The 18,396-nt window shown below is 40.9% G+C and overlaps 1 protein-coding gene across 4 annotated transcripts in view; it reads left to right on the top strand.

Moving 5' to 3' along the window:
• RPS6KA2 (ribosomal protein S6 kinase A2) overlaps positions 1 to 18,396 on the top strand; it is a 483,007-nt gene that overhangs the window by 309,529 nt on the left and 155,082 nt on the right. For all 4 annotated transcript variants that reach the window (XR_006280060.1, XM_038396537.2, XM_038396539.2 and 1 more), the window contains 2 exons: positions 2,191 to 2,307; positions 8,433 to 8,514. Coding sequence is in view for 3 of the 4 variants with exons in the window: in XM_038396537.2 (XP_038252465.1) it covers positions 2,191 to 2,307; positions 8,433 to 8,514 (199 nt within the window). In the remaining variant the exon portion in view is untranslated. The remainder of the gene's footprint in view (positions 1 to 2,190; positions 2,308 to 8,432; positions 8,515 to 18,396) is intronic.

Below are 18,396 nucleotides of genomic sequence, written 5' to 3'. Positions count from 1 at the left end.
TGTAACTAAATGTCTTGAACTCAAGAGGTTATGTTAAATTTAAAAGCATAATGTGAAATATGCTCCAGGTTGTAGGCACGTGATACTCATCAATATGAATGGATAGATAGAAAACTCGAGTATAATTTTAATTTGCTAAAGCAGCTTGAATGAATAGGAAACTGTGAGTGAAATCCTAGCCCCATAGACATTGGGAGTTTTGTCACCGACTTCCATGGAGCCAAGATTTCATCCAGAGTGTTTTGGGGACAGAGAAAGTTAGTGAAGAGAGGAGATACCAGTAGTTTTGGGGATGCCATTTTGATGTATATAAAACTAGGGTTAGTTTTTGTTTTAGCTTTGTTTTGAATTTATGCTTTGCCATAACAAAAACAAGATCCATTTAGATCTGGGTCCCATTTTTCCTATGTACCCAGAGTTCAGGAGTATGGGTAGATGGTTCTGGTTTTCACCCATTTCTATATGAAATAGGTTTTGCAAAACCTAAATCACCCATAGTTTTGCTAACCTAACTCTAGTTTAGAGCCAATGCTCAAGTTATTCAAACTGCAAAATTCAGGGGATAATAAAGGGTTCTGTTTAACCCATTTCTATTCTTTCTTAGTCTAGTAGTGATTTTTGTTAAAATATATTTTAATTTTATTTCTTCATTCCATATGGTGATAAAATACAAAAATGGGGAAGGAAACTACAAAATATGGATTACACACAGATGAGGCAGCCACCTAATATATGGTAATCTAGCCTCTGAGCAAATGCTGTGTGCAAAAGTATAGAATGGCTGCGTTGGAAGACACTAGTTTGTGTTGTAGTGATATCAGTAAGTTGACTCATATGGATGGTTAGTTGGATGAAATTCTTTTGGGATTCACACTAGATAAAAATGAATATGCTGTGCAAGTCAGAGTCAGGTAAATTTACTTGATACCATGACTTAGAGCAAATTTAGGGCCTATTCCTATGATCCTGTGCAGCTCACACAGGTCTGGTGAAGGGTTCTGTGCAGTCTCCCCTTCAGTAGACACAATGACAAACCTGTATTGTTACCCAGCATAAGACTGTTCTTCAGATATAGTGGAGGCACGACTGGCCAACTCAGGCTCCTGGTCTTGCAAATACTCAAACATTTAAGTTTGTTCTTAACTTTAAGCACAGATGTTTTCAGGATCAGGAGCCCTGTTCAGCATTCAGTGTCTTCAAATGATGCCCCTCTGTATTGACAATGCAAATATTCCTAAGGAGCCTAGAAAACATGAAGCGGTGGGGCTCATTCCTGGAGGTGGCAGGAGGAATGTGTCATCATCCTTCTGCTGCCCCACTAGCATGTGGGATTTGTGAATCTTTGTATATGGAAGGTTGCTAGTAGTAACCTTCCATTATTCCTTAAGTTGAACATGCAGAAGCACTATGAGCAAAGTCTTCTCTTTGTCGCCCGTTTATAGTCCGAGTCTCTCCTTCAAGATGATAGAAGTACAGGTTTTTAAATGACTGTAAATGAGTCTTTGGACCGAGTGGGGTGTATTTGGAAAGGACTGCACTAGTGGTACTGTAGCACATACACATAGATTACTGTAATAGACAAAAAGAAAAGGAGTACTTGTGGCACCTTAGAGACTAACAAATTTATTTGAGCATAAGCTTTCGTGAGCTACAGCTCACTTCCTACTCTATACGGCTAAATTCAGTGCCTTGCATAATGACAGGTTTCAGAGTAGCAGCCGTATTAGTCTGTATTCGCAAAAAGAAAAGGGATACTTGTGGCACCTTAGAGACTAACAAATTTATTAGAGCATAAGCTTTCGTCACGAATACAGACTAACACTGCTGCTACTCTGAAACCTGTAATAGACAAAGTCTGTGATGAACAGGCATCCTGATCCCAGTCGCTTCAATTATTTACTCCAATGTTTCAATTTACAGGTTCTGTTTTTATCTATTCACATCATCAAGTTTCATAGGCAGAAGCAGTGGGATGCTGACGTCTTACATTCAGACTCAATGTGCTGCACTGAAAATAATAAGTCCCGGTATATATACACACTTCATATTTGGCATAGCATATAGTTTGTATTCTCCAAAGTTTTGGTATTGGGGATTTAATTGTAGAAACAAGTGTGGTGGGATTTAAATAAATATTGTGTTTTCTTTCACTCATAGTAACAGCTGTGCTTTTTTTATTTTCTTTCACAGGAAGAAGGTATAGTAAAGGAAATAGACATCAGTCATCATGTAAAGGAAGGTTTTGAAAAGGCAGATTCTTCACAGTTTGAGTTGCTGAAAGTATTGGGACAAGGTTCCTACGGAAAGGTAATTTTCTACAGTATGTAATGGACCTAATTCTGCTTTAAACAGCACAAGTAGCATCCCATTGAAGTCAATTAAGTTGTATGGGCAGAAGAGCACATTTGCCATTTACTGGGGTCCTAGGTAAGACAGGTTAGGGGATAATATTTATGGGACTAGACCCTGAAACATGAATGAGTGTTATGTACTGGTTATGCAATCCACTCCTTGTTGCATTAACCTACCCCCCAGCTGTTCCAGAGGTGGTGATTGTGCTATAATTGTTAGTTGGGGACATTGGTTGGGATTTTCAGAGAGGCCTGTGGGAGTTAGGTATCCAATTCTCATTGACTTTCAATGAAATTTGGTCGCATAATTCCCTCAAGTCCCTTTGAAAATCCTCTGAAGCTCATGATCTGAGCTCTGGAAATCCCAGGTTTAGTGAGCAAGATAGCAACCATTAAAGTTAAAGCATGGGACTCGGAGTCAAATGTTTCAGCTGCAGCTCTGCCAGTGACACCACGTATGGTCTTGAGCTTTCACTTACCTTCTCTGTGCTTCAGTTTGCCCATCTATAAAATGAGGTTATTGATAGCTTCCTCAGAGTGGTACTGAGAGAACTTTATGGTGCTCCATATGAAAAGCACTGTGTAACTGCAAAGTATTATTATCTTTAAGAAAGATAAACTAGTTTTGCATTGTCACTTCCATTTTTATTGCCCACAAAAGCCATGTCTGTGCACACATTCCATTGCTGTGTGCATATTATACATATCTATTACAAAACAACGTACAAAGACTAGAAACCACAAACCATCACCTGAATGTCCTTTGGTTAAGCATCCACGTTTCTATGGTCTGAATGAATGAGATCTCTAAACCTTTGCAAGTGTGACCCTTGCTAGCAGCTGGTGAGCCTAATTTAAACCAGGTGCCAAAAATCTGTGTTTTAAGTTTATTTTTCTTGGTTTGTTTGAAAATATATTCCGCAGGCCTGAACCCTTGATCAATCTGCCTTACTCAAGAAACTGATGCACTCCTAAAATCAACTGAGTTACACCAGCATAAAATGGAGAAACAGTGTCAACCTGTCTAGAATGGCTCACAACTGTGAGTGCGGACCTCAGGGCAGACGCTCCAAACTAGTTGTATGTTCTAGAATTAGATTTCACCAACCCAGTAACAAGTGTGAACTCCTGAAGCAGTATAACTGTCTTACCATGAAGAAAAGGAGTACTTGTGGCACCTTAGAGACTAACAAATTTATTAGAGCATAAGCTTTCGTGAGCTACAGCTCACTTCATCGGATGCATTTGGTGGAAAAAACAGAGGAGAGATTTATATACACACACACAGAGAACATGAAACAATGGGTTTATCATACACACTGTAAGGAGAGTGATCACTTAAAATAAGCCATCACCAACAGCAGGGGGGGGAAGGAGGAAAACCTTTCATGGTGACAAGCAGGTAGGCTAATTCCAGCAGTTAACAAGAATATCAGAGGAACAGTGGGGGGTGGGGTGGGAGGGAGAAATACCATGGGGAAATAGTTTTACTTTGTGTAATGACTCATCCATTCCCAGTCTCTATTGAAGCCTAAGTTAATTGTATCCAGTTTGCAAATTAATTCCAATTCAGCAGTCTCTCGTTGGAGTCTGTTTTTAAAGCTTTTTTGTTGAAGTATAGCCACTCTTAGGTCTGTGATCGAGTGACCAGAGAGATTGAAGTGTTCTCCAACTGGTTTTTGAATGTTATAATTCTTGACGTCTGATTTGTGTCCATTCATTCTTTTACATAGAGACTGTCCAGTTTGGCCAATGTACATGGCAGAGGGGCATTGCTGGCACATGATGGCATATATCACATTGGTAGATGCGCAGGTGAACGAGCCTCTGATAGTGTGGCTGATGTGATTAGGCCCTATGATGGTATCCCCTGAATAGATATGTGGACAGAGTTGGCAACGGGCTTTGTTGCAAGGATAGGTTCCTGGGTTAGTGGTTCTGTTGTGTGGTGTGTGGTTGCTGGTGAGTATTTGCTTCAGATTGGGAGGCTGTCTGTAAAGTAAAACTATTTCCCCATGGTATTTCTCCCTCCCACCCCACCCCCCACTGTTCCTCTGATATTCTTGTTAACTGCTGGAATTAGCCTACCTGCTTGTCACCATGAAAGGTTTTCCTCCTTCCCCCCCCTGCTGTTGGTGATGGCTTATTTTAAGTGATCACTCTCCTTACAGTGTGTATGATAAACCCATTGTTTCATGTTCTCTGTGTGTGTGTATATAAATCTCTCCTCTGTTTTTTCCACCAAATGCATCCGATGAAGTGAGCTGTAGCTCACGAAAGCTTATGCTCTAATAAATTTGTTAGTCTCTAAGGTGCCACAAGTACTCCTTTTCTTTTTGCGAATACAGACTAACACGGCTGCTACTCTGAAACCTGTCTTACCATGGAGTCTCAGACAGTCCCCTTGGGCATGCCACTCTATCACATAGTCCAGCTGGGTGGAAAGATAGATTGTCACTTTACACCAAAAATCACAACAATACTCAGTTTACTCCCAGTCCCAAAGTACCAGTCAGTCACTTACCCCAGGCCGTTTGTATGCCGATCTCAAACCAAAGGCAACGCTGGTAGCTAATCCTGTAATAAACTAAAGATTTATTAACTAAGGAAAATGAGTTATTTATAAGGTTAAAACAGGAAACATACACACACAAATGAGTTAGTCTTAAATTTTAAAATGGTCATATAGGATTCTATAATAAGCAGCTCTATATGTCCTTTAGGGCTGACCAGGCCAAGCAGCATGGGGATTTCTTACTTATGCTCTCTGGACTCGAAGATTCCTCAACCGAAAGATCCTGGTTTCTTCTTGTCGGGGATTTTTATCCCTTGTTCCCCAGAATCCAAGCAGATGGGATGAGTTCATGCCAGATTTTTCACTTTGTGGAGGAAGTTAAGAATGCAGTCAACGAGGTCTCTGTCCTTTGATGCTACATAATGCTCATTTGCCTTCAGTGGGTCATCTTGTGTGCAGGACGAACACTTTACCTTAATTAATGCTACTTTTCCTGTTTGAGTTATACAATGACAGAGGTTTACAATGCAAACAGTATAACTTTAAACAATGGGATAACAAAAATTATAAGTAGAATTAATGCATGCAGCATCCTACTAACATTCCATGAAGTCTACACACTAAACACATTCTTATAACATTAATATCTGTTTGTTTGAACTATACTAACCCACAGGTAAAGCCAGACTGGTTTCCAGCTATGCATTTGTCAGTGTCCAATGAGGCCTGGGGCCTTGGCATAAACTGGCACCTGATCTGCCAGTGTCACACACTGATGAAGCAGACCCTACAATTTTATTCCTGAGACAAACTATATTCAGAGGGTTTTTTTTTTTTTAAAAGGTGGAGGTTGGTTGAGGGTTTGTTCTTTCAAGGTCAGCAATTGGCAGCTCTCCTTGTTTCAAATGCCCCAGTTCTTTTGCTCTGTTGTAGTTTCTCTCTATCAAACTTAATCCAAACTTTTCAGAATATGGGTATAATAAAAATTTCGGAAATGGTTCAATGGCCATCTTAGATTGTACTGCTGTATTTCGTTATTTGTCCTCTAAATTGGCTGTTTACAGTTAACATTTCACAGCTAAAATAGCTGGTCTCTGGTGCCACAGAAATACGTGCCAAAGGAAGACTTGGTCCTGTTGGCCAACGTCCATACACTTTAGTGAAGGATCAGTGTATAATGGGGTACAGATTCAACCTAGCTTGGGTTGTGGGTGATTGCTATTCACCATTCAGGGAGCTGTGTGAAATAAGTTAGTGCTCTTCATACCACAACAGGCACTATTTGGCAGCTTCAGCTGAGAGGCCTGGGACTGAATGCCCCTGGAAAGCTAACTGCCTCTTCGCTCCAGTAATGGTCCCTACAGGTTAGAATAGGGTGGGAAAGCTTGCACTAGGGTTGCTTAGGCTGTTCCGATCTAGGTTTTCATCACCACAATGTCTGAGATCCTTGTTTAACTTTATAGTGCGTTAGTCTCCAGGACTGTCAAGTCACCACTTTTCATGGCTACTAGCTGGAGCCAATGCTCCGCTGCAGGATGCTCAAAGAAACTTCCTTTGTCATCTAGGAAAGCTGCGGGTGCTCAACATCTCTGAAAATCTTATTTAGGTGCCTAAACAAGAGTTTAGGTGTCTAACTTTAGGTAACCACATAGGCTGAGGGGAATTTTGACAATTATATTTGCATTCCATTGTACCTTTAAGAATAAGACATCGTTTTGCAATACAATGCATTTTTGTTCCATTTCCCTTTTGGTTTGATGATGATTTTGATGTCCTCTAAAACGGCACACAATGTTCCTTGACTTGTTTTGGAGGGGAATGCAGACCAACTGCAATATCCCATGCTACACAACAGCTGACAAATTATTAATAATTTAAGTTGATGATTTTTCTTATTACAGCCATAGGGATATTACTGGCATTGCAAGATTATATAGCATATAGTGAGGGGTTTGGGTTTGGGGGGTTTTGTTTTGGTTTTGGTTTTTTGGGGTTTTTTTGCCCAGTCTTTGACCATTCCAGTTTAATATCCCTGAAGGTATAATGTGCTGTGCTGCTGAAAGTGGAATGCCACTTATGAAACATTATATCTAATACTGTCCACTTGATTGGGAGTTAGATACCATGCCAATGTTTAAAGGTGAATAACAATGCTGGAACTCTGGGGTTTAGCCAAACTTGCTTATGATTTTTTTTTTCCACTTCCTATCCTCATAATGCCAGACACTATTTCTGAGTAGAGCTGGGTGAAAAACCTACAAAAAAGGTTTCATGAAAAGTTGAACTTTTAAATGATTAGCTTTGGCAATGTCCACTCCTCTTTCTGTCTTTGATTGCCATGAATATTTGAGTAATTGAGCTTAATTTAGCAAGAACATTAATAGAAAACGTATTTTTAAAATTGTATCTGTAGAAGCCAGATTTTACACTTTGCACACACAATTATTGGTAGTAGTGTTGTTTGCACGTTTATCAGATCAGGAAACGAAGTACCAAATAACACATCTGTCCTATCCAAATATTTTTATATTCCACTTCACTTCTAGTATCTGTCCAGCAGCAGAAGTCCTGAAATACAATCTGAGAAGCTGTTCTCTAGGGTATTTCTGGCCCTTTTGGAACCAGTAAATACTGGAAATTGACTGAAAGACCCTGCTCTTCTGAGATTTCTTGCCTTATTGATAGATCAAGGAGGTATGAATAGTTTTGGAAAGCTTCAAATTAAGTTTTGGGAGGCTTATTGTGACAGAACTAAATTGTTTATTTCTCCCTTTCCCTTTTTGTCCCAAAAAATCATCTGGGACTAAATAAGAAGAAATTGCTACACATAATAAAACAAAAAAAATTTTTGTAAATTTGCAGAGTCAAAAGGTATAATAATAGGAACCTTTCACAGATGTACACTGGGCAAACTATCAGTATTGTAATGACCAATTCATTCATCAAATGTAGCCTTTTTTCTGTTCATGAAGTTTTCATAAACAGACTTCAATCTTTAAAATGTTATTTGCTTACAGTTTTACAGTACTTGTGCACACACATGTCCACTTCTGGATTGTTAATGAACTATTCACTTCAACTACATGCTTAGATTGTCAATCATGAATAATGAATCACATAGTATGGTTTCTTCTTCCTGAGTCAAATGATTACACCTTTTTAAATAGTCTGAACACATCTGGGCACAAATGGCAAATATCTTGTTTTCATGCAAATATAGCAAGTTACGCAAAGAGCAGCCATTCTCCAGACGTTCAGGTGAATACCTGTTTAGAAATCAAACAAATGCTTGCAAACACTATTATTATTCGACCACTTTAATTGGATGTGTAAAGAACAACTGATCATATTAAACATGTTACCTTTAGGAGAGGACAATAGGGTAGAAAATGAAGCTTACAAGGACCAGCTAAGCCAATTGTTTGTGAAGTAAAAACTAAACACTTTGAGCTATTAACTTTTCCTTAGAATTCTTGCCATCTCAGTATCCATTACTCCATCAAATTCAGCAAATGCTCTCCCCTCAAACCACTGTACTTGATTACATTGGTGTCTTACTTTTGTAGGTATTTCTGGTGAGGAAAATAAAAGGATCTGATGCTGGCCAGCTTTATGCCATGAAGGTACTTAAGAAAGCCACTCTGAAAGGTACGGATTAAGACACTGGGCTGAAAACGCGCTCTCATGTACTATAGAGTTTATTTTTCTTATGATGTGTAGGATCTGTTAGCATAGTTTTGTAGAATCTAAGAACACAAAAGCATGTTCTTATCAGCCTCCACCATTCTGTTTCCTCATTTTGGACTGAATTTACTAAAACTCCACACTTTCAGGGCAATATTGTGCCTTTAAATAATTGCACCCAAAATTTTGCACCTCCAAGGATCAAATAATAGATACGGAAATGTTATTTAACAGCACCTGAAAATCAGGCAATAGGTGCAGGTGTTCTCATTTGCACCTGCATAAATTGCAAGCAGTGTTATTTGTGGGTACCAAATTAGAGGGCAGTTCTGAAAATTGGTCCCTAAAATTTTTACATCAAAAAAGTTTTTCATGACTGTTTAGCCATTTTAAGAAAATGGTCAATATTGTTGTCACTATCACTAGAAAATGCAGTTATATTTTATGTTCATAATTAAAATGCTTAGGCAAGGAAACCTGTGACTGATTGTTACCAAAAAAAGTAAATAATGAGAGAGAGAAACTGTTGTTCCATCTGTAATAGGTACTATAGCTCAATCTGAGTAGCAAAGACAGACTTGGTTGCCATATGGAAAAATAAAATGTTGTTCTGCTTTCTCATTTTCTTCTAGTTATAGCTGTGGTTGAGAGAGAGTTCAGTGAGTCAATTCACTTGTGGGTTTTTTTTTCTTTGCTGGCCATACAGTATGGGAGCCAGAAATTATACAAGGAATTTGGTATTTCCTAATTCTGCATGACTTATTCACTATTTTAATAAGGATTATTTATAGTTCTTCTGGGGGTCACTTTTAATTTGTATCTGAGTGTTGGCATCTCTGTTGAAATACAGTTTATGTAAATGTATTTCAAAAGTGAAAAATAACTCACTATTTGTAAACAGTAACCCTATTGAATGATTGTTGTCATATATTTGAAAACTCACAGGCTCACACTTTCAGGAATGGCAAATTATTTCTGGGTGCCTAACATCTCTCAATTTGGATATCTACAATCAGCAGTAATTCTAGGTAATCTTGGTTATGACTAACAGCACAGTAGATCTCAAGAGGCTGATGACATGACACAGCAATTCTCTTGAGCACCAACCAAAACATGCAAATAGAAAACTAAGCACTCACGTAGCGCTATCTGACGTCAAAGCCCTTTACAAACATTAATTACAAATGCTGAAGCAGCTGCTGATCTTTCCCTTTAGAATTTATATAGAAGTTTGCACTCTGCTGTTTTCCTGGAATAAACATCCATCTAAATATTTCTGCTTCCAATGGATAAATATTTGTGTGTGTACATATAATATATACACACACACACACACGTGTATAATGGAGAAAATCCTCAAGTCTTTATTCGCAGTCAAATTCTGCAGTACCTCAACTATTCAAAACTGAATGTTCTCCACCTGTGAAAATTATTTCTGCTCTGTGAGAAATCTGAGGAAAGAACACCTAGCTTGTTACTATTTTTGTGAACCCCTGTAACCCTTCCCCAGTGGGAATTTTATTTTTTCACATCCCTGTATAGCTGCGTACAGTCTTTCCAGCAAGAATGACCTCTGGCTTTCTGTCTTGTGCAGCACCAAGTACACGCTCACCACTTAACAAATAATAGGCTATATTGTCTTCAATGTTGTAGCTGTGTTGGTCCCAAGATATTAGGCTGTGTCTACTCTGCCACTTTCAGCGCTAAAACTTTAGTTGTTCGGGGGGGTGAAAAAACACACACCCCTAAGCAACAAAAGTTTTAGCGCTGAAAAGCGCACTCCCGGCAATAAAGCTAATACCCCAGGGTGGTTATTTTTTATTGCCAGGGTAGAGCTCTTCCTCCGGCGATAAAGCATGACTACACTGACCACATCACAGTACTGCCATGGCCACGCTGTAATGTGGGCAGTGTAGACATACCCTTAGAGAGACAAAGTGGAACAGATTGCTTAGCATAAGTAGTTAACACACATTTCAAGGGGTCATTCAAGGTGAAGTAGCCATTAACATCTTTCCAGTCATGAAGCAGGGAGGGGGAAAACCACGGTGAGGTTGTTAGCAGGTTACAGATTGTTGTAATAAGCCATAAATCCAGTGTCTGTCTTCAGTCTTTGATTTTTAGTGTCTAACAAAAAAAATTAAGCTCACAGGCTTGTCTTTTGAAGGTGTTCAAGTTTATTTTAAGGATGAGGACTGGGAGGTCAGATGAGTGATCACTTTGTGAAAAGTTTCAGAGTAGCAGCCGTGTTAGTCAGTATTCGCAAAAAGAAAAGGAGTACTAAGGTGCCACAAGTACTCCTTTTCTTTTTGTGAAAAGTGTTGACCCACAGATGATACGGTGTTTTTGTCTCTTATGTTTCTGTGTGAGTTCCTTTGAGCATGTATTAATTGTCTGTCTGGTTTCACTCGTGTTGTTGTTGGGGCATTAGGGCACTGGATGTGTACACACATGGTGAGAGAGGCACATGTAAGACCCATGCATCTTGAAAGGTGTCTTGTGGAGGGGTGTTGACCGTCATAGCAGTGGAGAGATGTCTGCAGGTTTTGCATCTATTCTGACAGGGTCTGGTGCTGCTTTGAGTTGGCATCCTAGACACTGACTCCGTAGGTGCTCCGGGGCTGGAGCACCCATGGGGGAAAAATGCTCAGCACCCACCAGCAGCCCCCTTATCAGCGCCTCCCCCTCCCTCCCTGCGACTACCGCCCACTGCAAACAGCTGTTTCGCAGCGTGCAGGAGGGATGGGGGAGGAGCAAGGACACAATGCACTCAGGGGAGGGTGCGGGGTGGGGAGGGGGCAGAACTGGACGTGAAGAGGAAGGGTAGGGGCGGAGAAGGGCCGGGGCAGGGATGGGGCCTTAGGGGAAGGGGCGAGTGGGGACAGGGCTTAGGGCAGAGCCGGGGGTCGAGCACCCCCAGCACTTTGGAAAGTCTGTTCCTGTGGTTGCTGTGTCTTGGTCTGTGAGGAGCTTGCTTCTGATGATGAGCTTGGAGAGATAGGGAGGTAGTTTGAAGGCCAAAAGAAATTCTACAACCTCATCCCTCATGAACCCACCCCAGTGACCTTCTGCACGCTTCCCAAGATACACAAACAAGGGAACCTAGGGAGACCCATCATACCTGGTCCTGGCACTCTTACTGACAGAATATCAGGACTCAGAAACCATCCTCAAACCACTCACTGCACAAATGTCCAGCTTCCTCCAGGACACAACTAACTTACTCCACAACATTAACAAAATCTCTCAGAACACCATCCTTGCCACCATGGATGTCATCTCCCTATACACCAATATTCCTCACAATGACGGCATCACTGCCTGCCTCAAATATTTACAAAACAATGGACCACACTCGGATATCCATTCCAAACACATCACCAGACTCATCCACTTCATCCTCACCCATAACAATTTTACATTCAACAGATGCTTCTGGTTCCTCTCCCCCTGCATCTGCACAACATCACCATGCTTCCTAGAATACTCCGCAGCTGCTTTTCTGACATTTAGTGGTAACACCTGGAAGCTGTGACAGGAATGTGATCTCTGCCAGATCCCACCTGCTCCATTCAGATTGGTCACACTGTGGAGATCCCAGTCAGAGGGTATGTTTTCATGACTTTTGTGCCTCGAGCTACTTGACCCTAGGGATCAGCATAGGGTAAAGAACAAAAGTTTCTAGCCTAAATCAAAGGTGTGGGGAGGTCCACGTTAGCTTCTTACAGACATGTTATCTACCTCGGATTAACTGGCAATCAATTCACTTGAGTTACAAAAGTGAAGACAGCCCAGAAGCGTGGTGTAGGAAGGGAAATATTAAAAGAGCTTCAGTGAGAGCTGCTGTCAGTGAAGTTCCAAAGAATTTGGCACAGAGGATAATAGTTTTGACAGCTTAATTTGATCTTTAAGTGAGTTTTAAATTATTGCTGCCCACCCACACTGAGCAGGGCTGGAAATCCCTCCAATCTGAGATATTTATTACCATGTCAAATGATGGGCACAAATGCATGAGTGCTTGCTAGCTATAATTCAATAATTACTGGCAAAAGCATGGCTGCCCAGACTCCCCTCCCCCGCCCCACTACCCACCCTGCACTGAACAGCATAAAGCTGAATGTCACCTCCCCATGAGTAAGGCTAAGATTTTTGTCATGGATATTTTTTAGTAAAAGGCAGGGACAGGTCACGGGCAATAACTAAAAATTCATGGAAGCCCGTGACCTGTCCCTGATTTTTACTAAAAATATCCCTGACAAAATGGGGAGGGAGGAGGGTCCCACACCTATAGCTGAGAGGTCCAGGGGCTCCCGTGGACTGGCGGCTGGGCAGCTGCAGGAGGTCCCCCCCCACACACACACAGCTGAGATGTCTGGGGTGCCCTGCTGCTCATGGTGGCTGAGAGGTCCAGAACCCTCTCATGGACTGACAGCTAGGCAGCTGGGAGGAGGGCCCACTGGCCACAGCAGCCTGGTGCTCTGGGGGGGATTCCCCCTGGCCGCCTGCGACAGCCGAGAGCTGCCCCGGGGCTGAAGTGAAAATGTCAGACATATCTGGAAATCATGGATTCCGTGACATATCATAGCCTTACCCATGAGTAGACCTTGCAACCCCAAAAACCACATTGGTTGTTTTTCTGTATGAAGGTGCATTTACAACAACATAAGGGAAGTGGGGTGGGGGGAAATGACAGTTTAAAAAAAAAGGGGGGGAAGCAGAAAACCTTGCTGTTTGGATTAGTCTGAGGAGTTAGTTTGTGGGTAAAGAAGGTGCGGCATTTAATGCATGTTTTAACCAAGGGTTATCCACTTATGATGAAACTCTTATTCTTTGTCAGTAGATAATCTCTCCAGGCTAGTTACGCCTCATTAGTCAGCATGATCCCAGAGTTCAGTGACAGCAAAGGTTATTGTAAAAACAGTACAGAACCTTTCACCTTCAGCAGTCAATAGTTTCCAGCATTCACAGTTCACAATGAGCCAGTTCTGTACCAAGAGAACCCTGAAGTTCAAATATATCTGTGTATAGAGAAAGATAGTATTTAGAAATGGAAGAGATCTATTAGATAATGGAGTCCCTCCTCCTGCAAGGGCAAATGTATCCCCAGTTTTGGCTGTATTGTATATTAAGCTGATATTAGCTGTTAAATATTAAACAATCTTAGAAAGGAACAGTTGCAAGGATATGAGTAGTACACACAAATTCTTGTGACAATAAAAATAACCCTTACCAGTATTATAATAATACATGTATGAGTAGTCATATATTTATGGCATGGATACTTGATAGTGGAAAATTCTATAGTTGGGTATAGATCAAACCAAAATTAGTTACTTAATGACCCATTGCCTTCAGTGGTTGCTGCTGGGTGCTTAGTACGTCTGAAAATCAGACCATTTATTTAGGATCCTAGATAAAGATTTAGAAAACTAATTTTAGGCACTCACTTGAGGAAAAAACTTTGGTAATAATACTTAAAATTTAGAAAGATCTGTTTGGATGGATACGAATGGGGATAAAAGGCTGCAGTTAGGGATGTTTGCAGAACTTAAACTCTGAATTTTCTGACTTTCAAATGTTTCATGTTTCTTTTAAACTAAGATAGTGACATTAGGTTCTTTTTGTTTAATCTATATTTCCAAACTTAAAATTGTGTTAAAGTACTACTTGTCTGGGAATTTCTTTAAAGTTGTGAGGTGTTTTGAATAAGCCCTTTAAAATGTTTCCACTTCTTAACACTATAAAATTATTTTCTTGAAAGTATTTTTTTGGAAAACAGACAAGAAAATATAAAAGGAGTACTTGTGGCACCTTAGAGACTAACAAATTTATTAGAACATAAGCTTTCGTGAGCTACAGCTCACTTCATCGGATGCATTTGGTGGAAAAAACAGAGGAGAGATTTATATACACACACAGAGAACATGAAACAATGGGTTTATCATACACACTGTAAGGAGAGTGATCACTTAAGATAAGCCATCACCAGCGGGGGGGGGGGGGGAGGGAAGGAGGAAAACTTTTCATGGTGACAAGCAAGGTAGGCTAATTCCAGCAGTTAACAAGAATATCAGAGGAACAGTGGGGGGGTGGGGGGGGGGGAGAAATACCATGGGGAAATAGTTTTACTTTGTGTAATGACTCATCCATTCCCAGTCTCTATTCAAGCCTAAGTTAATTGTATCCAGTTTGCAAATTAATTCCAATTCATTCCTACAACTACAATACCCACCTGCTGAAGTGAAGAAACAGATTGACAGAGCCAGAAGAGTACCCAGAAGTCACCTACTACAGGACAGGCCCAACAAAGAAAATAACAGAACGCCACTAGCCATCACCTTCAGCCCCCAACTAAAACCTCTCCAACGCATCATCAAGGATCTACAACCTATCCTGAAGGATGACCCATCACTCTCACAGATCTTGGGAGACAGACCAGTCCTTGCTTACAGACAGCCCGCCAATCTGAAGCAAATACTCACCAGCAACCACACACCACACAACAGAACCACTAACCCAGGAACCTATCCTTGCAACAAAGCCCGTTGCCAACTCTGTCCACATATCTATTCAGAGGATACCATCATAGGGCCTAATCACATCAGCCACACTATCAGAGGCTCCTTCACCTGCGCATCTACCAATGTGATATATGCCATCATGTGCCATCAATGCCCCTCTGCCATGTACATTGGCCAAACTGGACAGTCTCTACGTAAAAGAATGAATGGACACAAATCAGACGTCAAGAATTATAACATTCAAAAACCAGTTGGAGAACACTTCAATCTCTCTGGTCACTCGATTACAGACCTAAGAGTGGCTATCCTTCAACAAAAAAGCTTCAAAAACAGACTCCAACGAGAGACTGCTGAATTGGAATTAATTTGCAAACTGGATACAATTAACTTAGGCTTGAATAGAGACTGGGAGTGGATGAGTCATTACACAAAGTAAAACTATTTCCCCATGGTATTTCTCCCCCCCACCTCACCCCCCACCGTTCCTCTGATATTCTTGTTAACTGCTGGAATTAGCCTACCTTGCTTGTCACCATGAAAGGTTTTCCTCCTTCCCCCCCCCCCTGCTGCTGGTGATGGCTTATCTTAAGTGATCACTCTCCTTACAGTGTGTATGATAAACCCATTGTTTCATGTTCTCTGTGTTTGTATATAAATCTCTCCTCTGTTTTTTCCACCAAATGCATCCGATGAAGTGAGCTGTAGCTCACGAAAGCTTATGCTCTAATAAATTTGTTCGTCTCTAAGGTGCCACAAGTACTCCTTTGCTTTTTGCGAATACAGACTAACACGGCTGCTACTCTGAAACAAGAAAATATGTTTAACAAAAAACTGGAGGAGTATTTCAGTGAAGCAGGGCTACCCTTCACTCTCACTGAAACCCAGAGAACAGAAGCAGTGGGGCTCCTCTGTACTCTGTAGGAAACATGGTACACAGGAAGGACAGATTTATTAACTTGATTCTCACATTGTTGCTCTTAAGGTGTTTACAGGCTCCATCAGCTCTGCCAGAGAAGATTCAAAGTTCCTTGAGCAGGAGCTGTTTTGAATCACACAAATTATAAACTCCACTAAACATATCCTGAAGAGTTTGTTATAGTGGAATACAAGGGCTAATGGTGGAGTTCAAGTATGAAGACACAGCCTTGTAAGACATGTTCTATAGTAATTGGCACTGATACTGTAGCCGCATATCCTTTCATCAGTGCTTTTGAACTTCATAATTATTATAGTGGTAAACATGGATCTTACAAGGTCTGCAAGATGGGCCTACGTATCTTGTCAGAAGTGGGATGCACCTGCTGATCTGATCAGCTGTACTGGCAATACCTGCAGATTTTGAAAACTTTGTAGTGGGAAGCTTCTAGGTTTCTTGAGGAACAGAAGCTATTTGGCTCCCAGAGCTTAGCGATTTCTGCCACACTGCAGTTTATGGAACTTACACCCAGCATGGTGGCATCTCCCAAGTTTCTAAATTCCTTGAATAAATGGCACAGTCTGAATCTGCAAAGTTTGTGATCTTCTTGAGCCAAAGCTAATTGATTTATGGTGGTTATAGCTGTGCTGACTATGCTGCAGAATTTACAGATTCTGAAAAGCCTAAAAATAATTTTATTAATTCCACAGAACTTGGAGTTCTCGGAGGTTAAGATATTCATAACAAATTTCAAATTAAACACACGCATATATACAAAAGCCCCAGGCTGTAGATGTCATTCAGGACACTGTTCATCAAAAAACTGGAGTTTCCAAACTGTAGCAGTGGCTTATGTGTTCAACCATCAGGTGCAGTAACTCCCTCAGTTTTCCTCCTCACTGTGCCTGCCTCAGTTTCCTGTTGGTGGTGGTGTAGTTTAGACCTGAGGCTAACCCCTAAAACCTCTCTGGTTCTGATGTAACAAGTCCAGTGAAACAACATGTATATGCAAAAAGAAAAGGAGTACTTGTGGCACCTTAGAGACTAACAAATTTATTTGAGCATAAGCTTTCGTGAGCTACAGCTCACTTCATCGGATGCATTTGGTGGAAAATACAGTGGGGAGATTTATATACACACACACACACACACAGAGAACATGAAACAATGGGTTTTATCATACACACTGTAAGGAGAGTGATCACTTAAGATGAGCCATCACCAGCAGCAGGGGGGGAAAGGAGGAAAACCTTTCATGGTGACAAGCAAGGTAGGCTATTTCCAGCAGTTAACAAGAACATCTGAGGAACAGTGGGGGGTGGGGGGGGGGAGAAATACCATGGGGAAATAGTTTTACTTTGTGTAATGACTCATCCATTCCCAGTCTCTATTCAAGCCTAAGTTAATTGTATCCAGTTTGCAAATTAATTCCAATTCAGCAGTCTCTCGTTGGAGTCTGTTTTTGAAGCTTTTTTATTGAAGGATAGCCACCCTCAGGTCTGTAATCGAGTGACCGGAGAGATTACATTCACCCCTTGGTGCAGAGTTTACAAATAACACATCCACCCAAATAAACAAACTTCACTCATTGGATCACTGGTACAGAGCCCTATACTATTGGGCTCTTCCACAGCCTTTGTTAAACCTTTGAACAGAACTACTCTCTCATACTCTAGCCCAAAACCTTGCCTCTTCTTAAGCCCTCCCTCATCCTTTTACTGTCCCTCAAGACCTCTTCCCAGCCTTTCCAAAACCCTTGACGGCCCTTTACCTGGAGAGACCCAACAGTATGTTCTGTTCCCTTCAGGTCAAGAGACCCACAATAGATTGTCCCTGGTCACCCACTGGTCTGAAGGAAGGACTACGGCTTATATTTCCGCAACAACCTGCACCACATCCATTGTTGCCTAACATACAGGTCCCCTACTCCTTGGGAGCTACAAGTCCCAGAATGTCATGGTTCTGAACCTGGAAAATGGACAGAGCTGGACCCTGATATGAAAAACAAAAGGTGGTTTATGCTCTTAATGGATCGCTTGAAAGATATTTTTGGGAAGAATGTAGCAATATGCCGTAAAGAAAAATAATTGCCATGGTTACACAAGCTCATTGTGTGAGAGAACATATATTCTGAGAATGTCACCTTGAACTGGATAAATTTAAGTACCGCTGCTAGTATTGATTGCAAAATGATTCTCAAAAAGCCAACACAAAGACTTCACAGATCAAAACAGTTACCAAAAAAATCATACAGCATCGTTGGAACTTTCTTTTTATTGGCTGCCTCTTTCCAAAGAGATTCTTTAAAGATTGACTCACTTACAAAAATTAAGATCTAGATGCATGTGTGTATTTATACTTCTTGCTGTTTCTTTAGTAATTCAGAGCACAGGTTCAGATTTGAATGAG

This window comes from Dermochelys coriacea, chromosome 3, assembly GCF_009764565.3.
Source record: "Dermochelys coriacea isolate rDerCor1 chromosome 3, rDerCor1.pri.v4, whole genome shotgun sequence".
Lineage (NCBI taxonomy): Eukaryota > Metazoa > Chordata > Testudines > Dermochelyidae > Dermochelys > Dermochelys coriacea.
The sequence above is the reverse complement of the archived record's forward strand: the minus strand, read 5'-3'. Positions and strand labels throughout refer to the sequence as shown.